This window comes from Calidris pugnax, unplaced genomic scaffold (genome assembly GCF_001431845.1).
Source record: "Calidris pugnax isolate Ruff unplaced genomic scaffold, ASM143184v1 scaffold13, whole genome shotgun sequence".
Classification (NCBI taxonomy): Eukaryota; Metazoa; Chordata; class Aves; order Charadriiformes; family Scolopacidae; genus Calidris; species Calidris pugnax.
The window spans coordinates 17623582-17641818 of NW_015090810.1; the positions used below are offsets into that span (position 1 = coordinate 17623582).

Below are 18237 nucleotides of genomic sequence, written 5' to 3' on the forward strand. Positions count from 1 at the left end.
AAACACAAACGAAACCAACCAAAATTAAAGTGAGAAATATATTTAAAAAAATAAAATCAAGTAAGAAAATTAGATATATTCCATTAAAAAAACCCACCCCAAACCAACAGGAAGAGAAGCGTTAAGGAAAGTAGGGAAGTTGTCAGTGCAGAGCGGGTGCGGGCTGGGGGTGGTGGCAGCGCGGTGGCAGGAGGGTCCCGAGGCGGGGGGGGGGGTGGTGGTGCGGGGCGGCTGAGGCGCTGGTCGCACGGGTCTGCCGTCGGGATGCGGCGGGAGGCGTGAGGCGGCGCGGCTGAGGCGAGGCGAGGAGGAGGGGGACGGGCGATGCTCCGCCGGCGCGGCGGCTCCGCGCACGGGCGGACCTAGGAGCGGCGGCGGTGGCGGCGGCGGCGCGCAGAGAGGGACGGCTCTCCGGCCGGCCGGCCGCGACCCTCGCCCCGCCGGGATGGCCACCGAGGTGGTGTGCGGGCTCACCTTCCGGCTGCTCCTGCCCGTGTGCCTGACTGCCGGTACGTCCCTCCCTCCCTCCGTTCCTCCTTCCCTCCCTCGGCGGGTCGCGCGTCCCGGGGGCCGCCGGACCCTCCCCGCCGCCCGGCTCTGGGGGGGGATGCTCCGCTCTCCTTCCCCGCGGCTGCTCCCTCCTTCCCCCGCTTCCCCAAGAAACTTTTAAACTTTGTAGCTCGTCCCTCGTTTCTTACATATTTGTCGTTAGTTGGGTTTTTTTTGTTGTTGTTGTGGCTGTCCGCCCGGGGGTGCGGGGCTCGCACGTGTGGCGGGGGTCCGCGCTCCCTGCCGCGGCACTGCCCCGCGGGGCTGCGCGGCTCCTGGCTCGGAGGAACTCCCGCCGGCTCCCGTGCCCCCCGCGTCGCCCCGCACCCTCGGGGAAGGCGTGTGAGAGAGGGGGAGTCAGCCCTTCAGGCGAATTTCTGGTTCATCCGCCTTCTTAGCGATTCGGGGGCACTTCGTAAGCGCGGGGGGCGAGCGCCTTTCGGAAGGAGCAGTTCTCTTCATTTTACGGAGGTTTTCAGGAAGGCGATTTGTCTTTTTTTGAGGGAGAGAGAGAAATTTCAGTTTATTAAATCGCGTTACTTAGCAGGCGGCCGTCCAAGAGAGGAATTATTTTTGGATGGAGAACTGCGGTGTCCGGCCATGGGTGAATACGTTAATATTAATCCGTGCCCTCCGCACAGTTTGAAAATAAAATTCTGAATAAGAAACGGTTACTCCGTGCGTCGGGAGGACGGCGGGCTCGCCTCGAAAGCCGGGGTTGCGGAGGGCGGGGGGAGAGAAAGCGGGGGCCGGGGATGGTGCCCACTTTCCGCAGGGCGCGGAAAGCAACCTCTCGGGAGTCGGCCCCACGCCGCGCGTCTTCCGCGGGCGGCGGAGCAGCGCCGGCCGTACCTTGCGCGGCCGCCGCGGAGCTCCCGGGCCGGTCCCGGTCATCAGCAGCCCCTTCCCGGCCCGCAGCCTTCCCGGGGCTTTGCCCTTGGCAAGCCCCGTGGTGGCCTGGCCAACCCCGCTCCATCTCGGTATCTTCCCTCTGCCCTGCCCGGAGGTGCCCGACGGTCTGCCTCCAGGTACCCTCCACAGCATCCCACTGCTCCTCTGGGAAGGAGGACACGGACCCCAGCCCGCCAGAGGCATGTGGGACCCAGGTTGCTCCCCGGTGCCTCACAGCGTGCAGCCCCTCTTGTTTTCATGGACGGGCAGGGAAAATGCACTTTTTTTCCCCCATTGCTTTGGTTGAGGTGGCGTGGTGGGTGCTGTGAGCGGGGTTCTGCAAAGGGTGAGATGAAGGCAGCTTTTCAGCCCACCACCAGTGCCTGCACCCACTTTCCAACCTTTCCAAAGCCTGTCACCCTGTGCTTGGTGGCTGGGGCTGGAGAGGCCACGGTTCCCCAGGCCCATGGCAGCAGGTGAGGGTCCCCACCTGCTTTGAGGCCATCCCAGTGTGACCGGGTGTCAGTGCCTCGGTGGCTGGTGTGTGGGAGCACTGTGTGCAAAGGAGCTGGGTGGTGGTGGATGTGGCAGGTGGCAGGTTGTCCTCAAGGCCAAAGGGTGGTGGTACCAGGCAGATCTTTCAATGCCAGGGTTGGGAATATGGTACCCCTTGTTTGAAACCTGATGGGTCCCGTCTATGTTCTCTTTAGTCTAGTGAAACATGTTTGGATTTTGGATGAGGGTGAATTTGCTGGAAAGACACATGGGAAGAAGGGAAGATTCTAGAAGATGGTTGTGTTCAGGTGGAATTTATTTGTACTACTCCTAATCGCATAATATCTACCTGTCTAGCTGTGATATTGAAATAGTGGAGGTTTTGTTCTTTCAGGTGCTCACCATGGTTCTTGACAAACTCTTTCAGTATCAAAACAAGTTCAGATAAAATTGTTTTGCTGTACTGTTTCCTGATATTTAGTAATGCAGAGGTACTTTCGCATTGCAGTAATATCTCCACAGATGAGAACTGATGTTGTCATGAATTGCTTATGGTCATAAATCTTATTCATCTGAAGATTAATCGAAATAAAAAACCTGAAGGAGGGACTTCCCGTACTGAGGATGAAAAAGAAGTCCCACTGCAGTGTTTCTGGTTTTGGACATAGTGGTCTTGTTCGGTTGGATTTGAGAAAGGAATCAGTAAATGAACAAACATCTTTTACCTTAATTTACTACATCTGTAGGTGTTATTCTTTTCCCCTTTACAAGCTGTTAGCGGAGTCCTCACTAGGGTGAAACCTAGTTCAGCCTGCTTCACTTCTCCACTTTTCCTGTGTCTGCACCTGAGTTATCCCTCAGCCAATGCTCTCCTCCTTTCCAAAGCATCAGGGAAGTGTTTCATGGGCTTCTGGAAAAAGGCTTTTTAGAGTTCATATATCAGAGTGATGGTTTTTTATGTGACTTACAGTGAGGTTACATCCGCAGCTGAAAAGCTGCCATGAGGACGCAGAGTGATGCCTGGTGTCTCCTACCCCTGTCTGAGCAGTAAATGTGTCTGGCAGCACCAAAAGGGTGGAAATACGGAGTTGTTCTTTTGGTTCAGAATCCCTGCATGTGTGAGTTTTAAAAGGCTGGATAGATTAATGTAGTTTCTTATTGTGGTATAATTTACTTTGCTGTTTCTAAGAGTAGAAAGTGACAAGGTTGGAGAGCCCTGATGAGGTGTGTGGAGGGCAATGGCAGCTGTGGTGAACTTGTTAAAAATAACATATCTGCTAAGCTGAAGGGTGGTTCTTTAAATACTTTAAAAACGGTTAATGCTTTAAATCCTTAATACTTTGAATACTTTATTTTAAAAGTAAGTAAAACTAAATAGTAATGGTAGTTACCTTTACTGGTATGAAATACTTTCCAAGCATTGATTAGTACCACGTAACTGAGAAAACACAATTGCTTATAAGAATTTTTTAGGATCAGATCTGTAGCACTAAAAAATGTAATCTTGTGCAGGTAAGCCTAGATGTATGCATTTAAAGCTCAAGACTGGCACGTCTTGGGTGCCTGCCGAAGGCAGGAAATTTAACATGTACAAATAAAAGACTTAGGAGATTGAAAAGCTGATTGTAGGCTTATAACTTCAAAGTTGATCCACCATCATATTATTTTCATGATAAAATCTTATGTTCAGTCTGATGTGAGCCTAGAGCTTAAATGATAGCTCACGGTAATGTGAAAATTCCTTGAAAATAAGGGACTGTGTTTTGTAATAAGACAGACAGAGTTGGATCTGCTGTTGCTGTTATTTTTTTTTAAGTGAGATTACTGCAATGTGATATTTTCCTGTATCATAGTAGTACAATGCTGAAAAAACAAATAATAAAATGGAGGAGAGGGAGCTTTTGGCACTGGTGGTGGGAAGTGGGCTTTTTTGTGTTTTGTTTTTTCAAGCTTGAGCCTCGGCATGAACCTGTCTTTTCTTGTTACTCATATGAACTTGAAACACACACAATGTGATTTGTCTCTCTGACGTAAAGCATCAGAACAATCTTTTGCTAATTGCTTTCTTTGGTTTATAAAAACTTGAACCACAAAGTTGCGGTTTACATCACTTCATAACAATTTTTAATTATTCTGCTTCCAATTGTTTTACTTCACGCACAATTCATTAGTTTTCTTTTAAGCAAAATATTATTATTTTCAAACGGGGTGCTGGGAAAAAACTGCAGAGAGAGAACAGCTTTCTCTGGTTTTTGACTGATGCTGCTGGATTGTGTGTTACCAGCAAATTGGCTTCAGCGAGGTAGCTGCCTGGCCCAGGTGCTTCCGAGAAGGTACACTTGCTTTCTCAACTCCTGAATTTTGACCCAGATGAAGTAAGAATTGTAGGAACTTCTAGAAAGTTAGGGTTTTTTTGAGAGGGCAAGCACAGGTCTCAGTGTTTGATAAGTGGTGACAGGTAGAACGAAAATCCTTCAGAGTTTTTTATAGGTGACAGAGTTCAGATATTGGAAGTTTTCACTTGTTTCTTCAAGCCAAGTCTTTGAACTCCTGGTAAATAGTGGGAGTTACTTTTATTTCTCCTTTCAGTGACTGTGATTCATCAGAATGATATTGAATGAATCGGAATGATTATCTCTTCAGGATATAAACGATGTGTTACAGAGAATATTTTTTGAAGCATACACAGTATTTTCAAAAACATGTATTTTCAATTGTTGGAAGTGCCTCAGCCGGACTGAGGTCCTTGTTCTGCCTTGGAAGGAAAAGGTAGATTCCAGCATGCTTGGGTACTCTTTGACTTTTATCCCCAAATTAACACATATTGATGAAAACTTTGGAGGAGAAGTGTCTGCGTTGCTGTGTTAGCAGGTATTAAAATGCCGTTAAAATTATGAGTTTTAAAGATTATTTCTGAATCCAATACCTCTCTATATATAGTTTTGATGTTTTGAATTATTACTAATCACATTTTCTGTAGATAGAATAAGTTGGATGACTCTGAAATATTAAGGCAAGTCTGTGGAGGCAGTGAATGATGCCATGCAGTCAATGTTGTTGATTTCACTGGAGGTAGCTATTTAGAAATGATGGTACAATATGACATTTTGTTGTAATTTTCAGGCAGCTGAATGATTTTTATGCGCCTGTCTGTACAGGTGTTGTTAAGGCGATGACAAAGCAAGTTGTGATGCATACTAGAGGGCAATTTGTGTAGTGACATTGCATATGACAGTATATATGAGTGGATATGTGTGTATATATACATATTTAAAAACTGACATATATTTAAAGTTGAGATAAATTTCACAATAGTCTGCGAGAGCGCTGCTTGTTATGCTCTTAAAATTGGTTAGTTACTGAAAAGAATGCAAAGAAAGGTTGAACTTTTTTTTTTTCAAATCTTTTTTTTGTTTTTGTTTGTTATAGTGGAGCTGGAGAACATTTATTATGATGTACTGAGAAGATGATGGGGACCAGCATGAGGGAGATTCACATAGACTTCCTGTTACATTTTAAAACTCTGTTGTTGTCCCAGAACACTCATAAAAATGTTAGTCACAGCAACAAAAAGTCTAGGAACCCCTTAATGAGTAGCGTGCTAAAAAAAGCCATCAACCAAACTTGAATGCCAGTTTGCAGAAGAGATCTTAAAATGGCTGTTAGGTTTCCTTTCCCTATTCAAATGTTTCAGAAATTTATCTGGCTTCTTTTATTAAAGGAAGTTTTGCCCAGTTAAATGGGAGCAGGTGAAAGGTATCAAGGGGAATAAATAGATACAACCTTGCCGGAGCAACATTTTCCAAGGTTGTAGGCACAGGGTTAGATTTTCTTGAGCACAAAAAGCAAACGTCATCTCAATCTCTGTGGCTTCTATCTTAGGTCAATTAGGATCCAGAGAAAAGTGTTTTGGGGAGGCAGCAGTTGCCTGCAGGCGCGGTGCTCCATCTCTTCTGTAATAGCCATCTCAGGTTGGCTGCCTCTGCCTCCCCCTAGCACGCAGGCTGGGAAGCTCTATTTAAAAGATGCATCCCACAAAAAATTGGGAATAAAACGTCTCTCCTTAAGCTCTTACCATCTCTGCTTATTTATCCTAACTGTTCTGTTAAGTGGTTTGAATCCACTTCATGGTTAAGATGAGATAAAGCCAGAAGCTATAAATTTGCAAGGCTTAGGCCTTGCCCGGAAGGTAACTTGTTCCACAGACAGTATTGAACTTGGGAATGGAAATCAGCGGGAGGGAACTGATTGGAGAGAGTTACTTGGAGAAAGTGGACCATTTGCCTGGTGACTGTAGGAACTGGAAAGCTTTTGAATCCTTTATTTGTAGTGCTGGAGCTCACGGGTATCAGTTGCAAATCATGTCATGCATGAAATTCCCTCTCTGTCTTTTAAACTGCAGGTACAACACTGAGCCATATATCTGTTTTTTTAATCGGAGCAGTCAAATCATAGCATGAAATGACAGGCCTATATGTATTTTGGGAACAGATAACTCATTTTTTCTGGGGATATTTCTGAGGGAGGTCAAGGAGAAGAATGGTACTATTATTGCACCTGTACATATGTAGCCACAAAGCTCTTTCATTTCAGGTAGTTTACCAGAAGTCCAGAAATGTGGGAAACAAAAATTCTTTGACAGCAGGCTGGGGGGACGGAGTGCAACAGTTTTAACCACTAAAGCACTAAAATAATTCTGTGGTGCAGCTTTACCAGTATGTCTACTGGAGTTGCGGAGTTGGAAATGCTGGCAAAAGCAAACCAGAGTGGTTGGCACTGCTGGAAGGACCCTTGGAAGGGAATATCATTAAATGAGAGGGGCTTCAAATGATGTGCTCCTTCATAACAAAATCTTTTTCACTTGAATGTAACGCTGTGGATGTTTTAACTCCAGCTTTTCTTCTTGACATCTCTTTTCTCTTTTCACATTAAAATGATAGCCCTTGTGAAGCTGAAGCATCTTATTTCGAGGGTAGTGTTTCTCTTGAAGAACATCAGTAACTACTTTCTCATGTTGGACTGCAGCACTCCAAGAAACAGCCTGTTTGCTTTCTATTGTGAAGAATGATGTTAGGAAGTGCTAATTAGCAAAAGAGTCTGTGTAGTCAAGTAGCTTTTACAAGCCTTTGTAATACCTTTAGGCAGTTCTAAAGATAGTGAAGTATGACCTGCTAAGCTAGTAAAAGGCTGTATAGTTGTTCTTTTGGGTTTGTTTGGTTTTTTTCTGTGCTGCAGCAGATTGATCAGTATTTGTAACTAAATCAGTCCAGGTTTGTTTTCTAGGGTAAAAGTTTTCTCTGGCATTACTTTTGTGGTGATCACAGGTCTTCGTGCTGTCATCTCGATAGATCTCTGAAGCTAAGCAGGTCAGGAGCTGCCAGTGTGCAGATAAGAAGTTTTCAGAAAAAGTGCAGGTTGCTGGCAGGAATGAGTGATGGAGTCTTCTGACTGTCGTACTTAGAGAAACTGGTATACTGGAGGTTATTTTGTCAGATAAACCAGCTTAAGATTTTGAATATTAAAAAAAACCCAAAAGACCTCCTAAAGTTGAGTTGTATAATATCCTTATTTTGGTGCGTTTGTTAGAAGCGTATCCTTTGATGCATTACATTCAGGATGTGGTTGAACTAATGCACTTCTCCTCTTCTCCTGAGAGTTGTACCTGTCCATTTCCTGTCTTGAGTAGGCAGTTGTAAAACCTGAATGTCACATTAAGGTTGCTATTCTGTATCTTAATTTCTTTTATGTCTTTAATTTCGAGCTGCAGTGTTAGCTTTGGTAATATCCTGTAGCGATGAATTCCGTGGGTGAACTCCGCCGTGAATAAAAAGGAGTACTCTTTAATTTGTTTTCAGCTTGTTGCCTTAGTAAATAATCCTTTGGATGGGAAAAAGTATGTATAATCACTTAAATCAACAACAGTCTAGTGTTCTATTTACTCTAACACTTTAGAATAACATTTGCAAGGCATAAAATCAACCATTAAGATTAACTGTAGAAATTAACAGCTCTGCGTTCCCTATCAATTGTCTGGTTCTGAAGAGAAAGGGATGAGGATTATGGAAATCTGCCTTCGCCATAAATAAAGAGTTTTAGGAGACTATACTTCTACAATTTGAAACATTAGAGAGTGCAGTGTAGTACTTCTTTGAGCTCATTCATGTAGTCTTCAGTTTGGAAGTTCTTTTGGAAATGAAGTAAAATTTAAAGTGAGTCTGTGTGTTTGTGAGTGATACACTAATCACTCCCTTTTTAGCAAAATATTATAAAGCACGGGATTGCAGACATTACATACTCTGTCTACTGTTTCCCAGCCACTAATTTGTTAATGTAGCTTGACAGAACCATAACTTATAACTGAAGTATTTAAGTGGTATTAGAGTGAGGATCAATTCTGCTCCTTGTTCGGAAGTTGTGTGGGAGACAGAAAATTATTTCCGTAACAGATAAGGGGATGTGTTCCGAATTCTTACTGTGCTGAGGGATGCAAAACCCTGTGTGGGTAAAGAGGTGCTAAACAAGTGCTGTCTTTTCCCTAGCTGTGCTAATACCACTCAGTAAACTGTATGCTGATGTTTGGGTTTTTTTTTTTCTGTGAAAGGCCTGCTGTTAGAGAAATTAGCTCCTGGGTAATTTGAGGAACAGTGAACTCCTTTTGCTAGCAGTCGTGCATTCCAATTTGCCAGTATATGTTTAGCCTTTAACCTTAGTTTAGCTTTTGTTAAATGCAGATTGAGGTTGCAAAGGCTCAGAAAGGAATGATCAGTGAAAGAGATAGCCGGTGTACCCCTTGTGATCTGAAATTAAGCCTTTCTCCAAACTGATGAATCTCTAGCTGTAATCTGTGATGCTGATTACAGCATTATGTATCACTGATACTGTTGATTTGCTTGTCTAGGGAATCACCTACTAACTTCTAGCAAGCAAGTACAGTGGCATTTACTTTTAATTTTGTTTTAATACATGCTTATATATTGGAAAATGTCTAGAACATGCCAAATGTTTGCATAGTGGCTGCGCCTGTTTGTGTTGTGTTTTTCTTCTCTTGTTATACTTGTGGCTTTTTACAACAGCTTTCAGAAGAGCAGTTTCCTGGTCACTGAGAATAGATTAATTCATAAGCCAAAGGCAAGTGAGGGAAGTTTGTCTCCACAAATCCCAATTTATGTAGAAAATTTTACCGCCATAAATAAATATTGCTCATGTTGTCACTTTGTTGGCTTACTTCTATGAAAGTATTGTTAAACAGTATTAATAGCTGTAATGTGATTGCTAAAATGGGTTTCAATTCATTGGTCCTTTGCTGAGTACTTAGAATTCTAAAGACCTGTCCTATTGCACTCCTTATTAACACCACATTTTTTTGACACAGGTTCATACTTATACCCACTTGCACAAGACAACAACCTAAAAGAAACTACATGTTTTAACTTTTTGAAAATTTGTCAGACCAGACTTTCTGGGACATGTATTACAGGACATCTTTTAGGAGCACACTTTCAGTTGCAACATGGAATTATAGTTACTTTCTATGTTTTTTCATGAGTCATTGATAATATAAACATTTTCTTTGATGGCAATAATTTTATGTTTCTGTATCAAAATCAAAAATCAAAATTATGTTCTTCAGGTAAGAAATTCTGTTGTGATACATGTGCCACCAGCTAGAGAAGCTACACGATCCTTTTGATTCTTCCTCTTCCTTCTTTCTTCTCTAGACATTTAACACCTGTCAAATCAGTGTTTAATTTAGAAAACAAAGATCTGTGAAGTATGACCCTTCTCTTGTATTTGTTAGCTAAATGCTAGGCATGTGTATTTGCAGTATAGTGCTATGTAAATAATAAATACCACTTCCATAGCTTATTTTCTATAAATTGCAAGGAAATCAATAACCGGCTTTTTTAAAAAAAAATGCTTTGGATGAAACCCCATTGCTCTGTTCTTGAAAACAGCTTCTGGTAAAGATAATCACGTTTAGCACTTTCTTCCATCATTTCAGTGTGCAATTGAGAAAAAACCAAAACAACCCCAGTGTGGTACCGTGTCTGTTCATTTCTTTGTGAAAATAGGTTTCAACTGGAAAGACCTTAATCTCCATAGTTCATGCTTTTCACGATGTTTTTTCTTATAAACCTGTATATAGATTTTGATGTCACATTTTCTCTCACCTTGTTCATTGTTTTCTTCTGAAGTCTGTTCAGGTTTCATCTTATGACAGAATAGAACAAAAGCCTCTCTATATAGGGTTTTAAAGATTTTTTTTTTTTTTTAATTAACAGTTTTCATACATTTGTTGATCAGGGGAAGGTTTTAAAGATTTTTTTTTTTTTAATTAACAGTTTTCATACATTTGTTGATCAGGGGAACTCCTTGTGATTTACTTCGATGATAAATGTGCTTCTTCTTCCTGCCTGATGTGACACATCTTTCTTTTCCTAAGCTTCCATGCTCTTCTTACCATATGGTACATTGGTCAGGACTTTTGATCTTTGTTGGGCAATAATGTCTGTGTCTATATTACTATGAAAATGCATTTCCCTTCGTGCTCCTTGAGGGGCCTGTCATTTGTTTGAAAGTCTTCCTTATGTGAGATTGTACAGCTCAGAACTTCACTCTTTACTTACTCTTAAGACGAAACGACCTTCATATTCCCTAAGATACAGCACAGAAAAAAGCACAATGGATGGAGGAGAAAAATCTTGTCAGCCACACAAGTCATATTTACTCTGTACCACACAATGCTTAAATGTACTCCCACCTCCTTTTGAAATAAATCCAGTAATTGACTTCATCTCCTTCTTTAATGGCTGGTTGCTCTGAACGTTGGGCCCTGTAATATTTAGAAGGATTAGCATTCAGTGACATTTGTTTTCCATTGCTCTTCTGCAAGTGATGCCTTTGTCAGGAGAGAAGTCCCTAGTCTGAGAAAATTTGCCATATTTTACACTTCTTCGACCCAGTACAGCTTTTCTCCCCAGGTTCTGATCTTTTGATTTGTTTGACCTTGAAATGCAATGTCTATGTATATACTCTGAGGCAACATATTATACAAGAAATACTGTGTATGTATACAATTTCGTTGATACAATGCATCTTAAAATGCCCTTCTGTGGTGTTTAACCTGTCAGCCATTTGTTCTCATTGAACTGAGTCAACAAACTCAGTCATCATGGCCATTAGTGTACATAAACATCAAAACCTGTTTCTCACAGCTTTTCATTGCCATCCGCCAATATCACAGCTGCTTGAAGACCTCTGTAAATATGTTTCTTGTTAATTTGCTGAAAGTAAAAGCAAGCATACTCTTTTTATGTGTATTTTAAAAGATCCTTGCAGTTTGTTGTACCACTGCAATTTTAAGCAACAGTTGCTTTAAGATACAATAATCTTATGTGAAATAAGCCACTGCAACTTCTGGCAGCTTCAATAAGCCACTCCCGTGATCTAGATTTTTATCATAGCATGCAGATGTACTGAGGGGTATAAGACACCCCCATGGTGTCATTTTGAGGGTCTAGAAAGGAAGGTTGGCCTAACCATTTAAGTTGTTCCTTTCCTACAGGAAGGGAAGAAGTCCACATTAAAATGCAGAAAAGAGGCAATAAATCAATCTTGTTTCCTACAACTTGGGTGCTCGGTGATGAGCTGTACTGGCAATAGTAAGGAAATGACAGAAGGTCCCAAACGGTCATTAATGCGCCCTGGAGGATGAAGCTGTTGGAACTGCAGAAGAAGGATACCGAGTTCTTTCCTGCCTGTATTTACTGTTACTGTATTTGGGGGAATTCCGTTTGTTTCTTCCCTCTGTGGAGGAAGCTGTTTTCCTGTTGCCCTTGAAATGGAAAAGTAGTACGATTGTTCCGATGCTACACAAACTGGAAGGAACGAGAAAGTCTCATTATCAGAGTATCCTGCCTGCATAATTAATGCATGTTAGTCATTGTTGAAATACACTGAAATAAGAATGTAGCAGTTGTTTAAAAAAAACCTAGAAGGATGGGATAGCTAAGTCAATGACACTAGCATCTGTTTTCAGCAGAAAGAATAACGTTCTGTGGGACGAGTAATTCCATAGTTACTCAGTTCGGGTTTCTCATACATGCTTTTGAAGCAGCTGAGGTTGGCTGCTCCCCTGCAAGGTTTCTGGGGTGATTACAAGATGGACTCTGGTTCGTCTCTGTGTTTCCCTCTTCATAGCACCCCAGGCTGGAAGGCACTTCAGGAGGTCTCTTTTCCAGTCTTCTGCTTGATGCAATGCTGAATTTAAATGTGGTCGCTCAGGGCTTCTTCCTGTTGGGTTTTGAATGTCTCTGGGAGCAGAGGTCTGCAACCTCTTCCAGTGTTTAGTTAGCCTCACAGTAGTTAGTATGGTTTTTAATTCCCCCCTTATATCCTCCTGACTTCAGTTTGTGGCCATTGTCTCTCAGTATGCACCTTTGTAAAAAGCCTGGCTCTGTCTTTTCTATAACCTTCCCTTAGGTGTTGGGGTGCTACTGTGAGGTGCCCCTGAAGCTGTTGCATCTCAGAGCTGAGTGACTCCTGGTCCTTCCACCTCTCCTCATGGAACTTTAAGCTCCAGCTCCAACTGTCTTATGGACCCTCCCCTGGACTTGTTAAAGTTTATCAACATATTTCTCGTCCCGAGGGGAGACAAAATTGTATGTGGTATAGAATCATAAAATGGTTTGGGTTGGAAGGGACCTTAATGATCATCTATTTCCAGATGCTTCTATGGGCAGGGTCATCTTCCACTAGACCAGGTTTCTCAAAGCCCCATCTGGCCTGGTCTTGAACATCTTCAGGGATGGGGCATCCACAACTTCTTTGGACAGCCTGTTCCAGTATCTCATCACCCTCACAGTAAAGAATTTTTTTCTAATATCTAATCTAAATCTACCCTTTTTCAGTTTAAAACTGTCACCTCTTGTCCCATGATTGCACTTCCTGATAAAGAATCCCTCCCTATCTCTCCTGTAGGCTTCCTTTGGGTAGTGGAAGGCTGCTATAAGGTCTCCCTGGAGCCTTCTCTTCTCCAGGCTGAACAACCCTGACTCTCAGCCTGTCTTATTAGGAGAGGTGCTCCAGCCCTCTGATCATCTTTGTAGCCCTCTGCTGGACCCATTCCAATAGTTCCATGTCCTTCTTATGTTGGGGGCTCCAGAGCTGGACTCAGTACTCTGGGTGGGTTCTCATGAGAACAGTGTAGAGGGGCAGAATCACCTGCTGGCCACACTTCTTTTGATGTGTGACCCAGGATGTGGTTGGCTTTCTGGGCTGGGAGCACACATTGCCGGCTCACATTGAGGTTCTCATCCACCAACACCCCCAAGTCCTCAGGGCTGCTCTCAATCCATTCTCTGCCCAGCCTGTATTTATGCTTGGGATTGCTGTGACTCGTGAAAGACCTTCTACCTGGCCTGGTTGAACTTCATGAGGTTTGCATGGGCCCACCTCTCAAGGCCTGTCCAGGTCCCTCTGGATGGCATCCCTTCTCTCCAGCATATCAGCCACACCACACAGTTTGGTGTCATCGACAAACTTGCTGGGTGTGCACTCTATCCCACTGTCTGTGTTGCTGACAAAGATGTTAAACAGCACTGGTCCCAGTATCGACCCCTGAGGTCTCCACTGGTACTCCAGATGTGGTTTAACGAGGTCTGAGTAAAGGGAAATAATTGCTTCCCTTGGCTATGCTGCTGTTCGTACAGCCCCATAGCTTACATTGGAAGCCACAAGGAAGATCTGATCAAAAACTTTTTCACCTTGTTTGAGTTTGAGAAAATTTCTCATGCTTTCTCATACACTGACCGTTTTTACTGTTCCTTTAAAAAAACCAACCACAAACCTGACCAGAACTTCTAAACTATAATCAGAAGATCAAAAGTAAAAATAAATTAATATTGGATGTTGTATCTGAGCAGTTAGCATTGGTGCCCAGGCAGAACTTGTAGGAATTTTTCTGTCTCGTTTTTGTTTTAAGAACCAAAGTATTTAGTCTTTACAGTAAATCCTGCACTCTCCTCACATGAAAGTATATGCTGAAGTATGTTCTTCAAGATGTCCTGGTTTTGGCTTTGGGTTTTGGTTCTAAACTGTAGCAGCGGGTCTTGAAAATCCTGCTGTGAGGAACTGTTTCTTCAGTCTTTCTCTAAACTCACTGGTACCTCAAATCTCTCTCAGAAAGTCCAATTTTCCTTTCTTTGCTTTAAAAATAAATTAAGACATATAGCCACGGCCAGTATCTGTAGGGCGTGTTCTGATTTGCTGTGTCTTAACAGCGGCTGTGATCCAGTGGCTCAAAAAGGTCAGCCTTGCGTTTCTCAGCTAGAAGTGCTGATTATTAATGAATGTTATTCTATTACATTGGCACAGTCATCTGTCATTGACTTACAATGAACAGAATGATGAATTAATGCGAGACCTACACCATTTCTTCTCAATATCAAGAACTGTCCAATGCTGGCATTCTCTAAGGGGCTAACTAGCCAGTAAATTATTGGCATTATTTTCCCGGCAATCATGCTCACATACTTGAATATTTTTAATTAGTCAGTATTTTTTGTTATTCTACAAATCACTGGCAGATAATTTGTTTTAAAACCACAGGGAAAAAAAAATAAGTTCTGAATGTTTCTGTATTGCATTCTTTTCTCCTAGATGATCTCCATCTCATGTAGTATTGACAAATTGCTTTTAGCAGTAGTTATTTTACTGTTGGGTTGCAATCTTGAAACAAGTATTTGAAAAGCTGGCTTGCATTTTGAATATATGAAATATTTGGTGCTAGTCATTCACAGAATCTGGGTTTCATAGATCCAGAAGAATGAATTGTTTCCAAATTTTTTTTTGCATGAAAATGTCAAGATGTATTTATTTCTTTGCCTGTAGTGTTTAGTTAACTGTGCTGCCTTTGCAGGGTCAGCTCACAGTATATGGGAAATTCTCTTTCATTCTACAAGAAGCATGGGAGGAGTTGCAGTTTAGCCGTATGAATAGTTGGAGTGTTGGTTGCGTGTCGCGTAGCCAGCCTGTGTTTGAGAGAAGGCGAGTTACTCATCTCACAAGTCACACGCGACTACTGTTTTTTCCCTGTTCTGTACACATCTGCCCTTAGGCAACAGATGATTTCAGCACGGAAAACAACAACTGATGTAGTATACTCGTAGCCACCCAGATGACTTTTCTGAGGGCTACTTGTGCTTTAAACTGCTGCAATTGTGGGAAGTGTCCTCATCTTTTCCTGTAGCTTAGTATTTGCATTTTTCACTGTCTTCATCTGTTCTTCTTTCCCTTCTTCGAAAGATTACCACCACCCTCTGTGCAACACTACACATAAAATATGTACTGTGTCATCCAAGAAGATCATTGCAGCAGCATCACACTCAATTGTTCTTTTTGTTTTGTTGCCTAATTTTGCAGCCTGTTTCATCCGTATCTCAAACTGGTGTTTTATTGTGAGACCTCCCTCATTTCTAAATAGAAAACATTTAAAAGGTATATTTTTGCGTACAGGGAAATATCAAGATAGTGTGTGTTTTAAAAATTAGTCTAGAAATGTTGGTAATTTTAGCTTTAGTGTTTCATAAAGATTGTACGTTCAAATATTTCTGATATTCTAGCAAGTAGTGAGTATCTCTCTCCTGGCATGTGGGAGTAGAGAAAGAGCTAAAGAAGATGCGCTGACTCTCAGAATTGCCAGACTCTGTGTAATTTACTGAATCATGCTTGCCTGGGAATACCCATCCTGTTTAGCAAATCAGAGCTGATAAGTTTCCTGTTTGCATCCCACATCTGTGCGTACGGAGTGAGTCGAATCTTGCATAGGTGGGGAGAAAGAGCACGTTGCAGAATAGCATTTTACAAACTTGTATTACTACTAAAGGTAGTTAGGTAAATCAAGGTAAACATATGGTATTTTCACATATTGGGACTACAATATGCCACTTTTTTTTTTTTTCTTGAGATGGTGCATTTAAAATGTGCTCAGGTAATTCATTCTGTTAGTAACTTTTATTTTTTAACTAGAACTGATACAGTTTTATTCTTTGACATGTTGGTGTTGGCAGCTAGGATTGGTGCACATTGGTTGCTTAACTGATTTTAAAATATCACCTTTCAGGTCAGCGGATTCTTTAATGCATGATACGAATGGCTTTTTTAATTTCATTCTATCTCTTATTTATTTATTTACTTATTTTAAAAAAGTGATGATTCCTTAGGCAATTGTCCAAGAACAAGTGCTGACAGTGCCAGAAGGTTAGTCAAAAAGGCCAGTGTCATCATTCCATGGATTAGATAACATATAACATGCTATCTCATCTTAATAACGTAATAAAGTAGAGCAAATCAGAGGAAGATGTAAAACAAAATTAGAAACTGCTATTGTTGCTGTTATGTAACTTGAGATAACTAACCAGCAGCTTGTCATTCCCTTCATACCTGAGGTATATTTGTATCTAATACAAAATATCAAATATATTATAATATAATAATAGTATAATTATAATATATATTATATATATACAAATATCTAATACATTTGTATCTGTTCTTATACTTAAAATAAGAAATATCTGAGATTCAGCCTCAAAGTCAGCAGTAGTGGTCTGTGGTTAGTGTATGACCACAAATGATGTCAATAAATTAATGATGTCATGGGTATGCACAAACAGCCGAGAAGAAGATAATAGGAACGCAGTCTTGGGCACAAGAGAAGGAGAGTGTCTTTCATGAAGTGGTTAGTAAAACTACAGGAGAAGATACTATCAGTGTTGTTTGCGGAGCTGTTGTTATCACATCAGAGTTAAGTTGTTTGTTTCATGTTGTTCTTTATCAAAATCCCTGGTAGAAAACATTGCCCTTCAAGGACCACTGCCACAGGCTGTAGCATCACCATCTTTCCTTAGGAAAAAGGAGAAAAGATTCCTTAGACTGGCAGAGTAGCCTTTGCTGTTAACTTTTTTTTCCTTCTTCTTTTTCATTTTCTTTTTTTTTTTAGCGGTTCCTGTCTGGTTGTATCCAGAATAACAGATTCAGGGCCCTCAGGGAGGTGGAGTGGTCTGAACAAAAACACAAGCAAATTGCCTCCATCATTTAATATCCTCTTTTGTGCTTTCCTTTATGTGTTTTTGCTGGTAACTGTGGGAAGATTGCATTGCAGTTCGCCCCAGCTCTCTGTCTGTCAGTTTTCTATTATAGTAAAATTAAGCTCATTATGTATTTAGATTGCTTCTAAAGATCAATTACTAATAAGGTAGAGGTAACATAATAAAAAGTGTTGTGATGGCCTTGACCTTGTTGTATTTGAATCTTTGTATCTTGTATTGATTTCTTGTGAGTTTTGAGTGGTCAGCATCCTGCAGTAACAGTCTCTCTTCTTTTTTTGGAAATAACGTTAGTCAAACATAGAATGGGTAGTGCTAACTGAACTGTCTTATAATTTAAAAATAATTATAGCAAAGATGCGATAGGACTGGTTTTGTTGAGTCAGAATTACTGAAAGTAGTAATATCAAATAATTACATCCTAATAATTTAAATTATGCTTCTTATAAGAGGAATCAGGATCCTTTGTAGCTGTTTAACAGGCAGGAGAAAGAGTTGGGCTTAGCCTTAAGTTTTTTCTTAGGTTTGTGATGGAGTTCTGTTAACTTGAAAGTAGTTACTTTTAATGGACACTAGAAAATTGCAGTTGGTGCTAGGACCAAAAAAGAAATAATTTGAGAAAACTTAATTGTATGAATTGGATGTGAGCATGAAACATGATATAAACTTAACAATTTAACTAAGGTATGCTATTCATTAGATACCAGTAAGAGACACAACTAGAACTGAGAACTATGATACACATGACACTTTTTTTTTGCTGGCATCCTAGGAAGTAGAAATGGAAGGAATTAACATTCAAAGGATCTCTGTGTATGGAGGTGTTAGCAAACCCTAATCCAAAGAGCTAGTTTGCTGTGGGACGAAACGAGCTATTAAATTGTAGAGAGGATAAATATGTTCACAATGATACGAGGAATATATTTGTCTGGTCTGCCCGGTCGGCTAGTGTCTGCTGCAAACATACGTGAGAATTAATGTGAGGAGGAGAGTGTGTTTCTTTCCAAAGATACCTCTTATCGACCTGTGAGTGATTTTGTCTGTTAAAATCTTTCAGAAGGGCTTTTGGTTTGTTTTTCTTACAGTGCTTGTGGAAACATCACCAGATAAACCGCCTACTTTATTGGCTGGGATGGTGATTGCACTGTTTCTCTTATGAAGAACAAAACTTTGCGGAGGGAAGTCCAGTTACATC

General features: G+C 41.4%; 1 protein-coding gene across 1 annotated transcript in view; it reads left to right on the forward strand.

Moving 5' to 3' along the window:
- The first annotated feature begins 420 nt into the window (after positions 1-420).
- The window catches only part of PIEZO2 (piezo-type mechanosensitive ion channel component 2), a 309432-nt gene continuing 291615 nt past the window's right edge, over positions 421-18237 (forward strand). The window contains exon 1 of the mRNA XM_014938745.1: positions 421-509. Within this exon, the coding sequence (XP_014794231.1) occupies positions 446-509 (64 nt within the window). The 5' untranslated portion in view covers positions 421-445. The remainder of the gene's footprint in view (positions 510-18237) is intronic.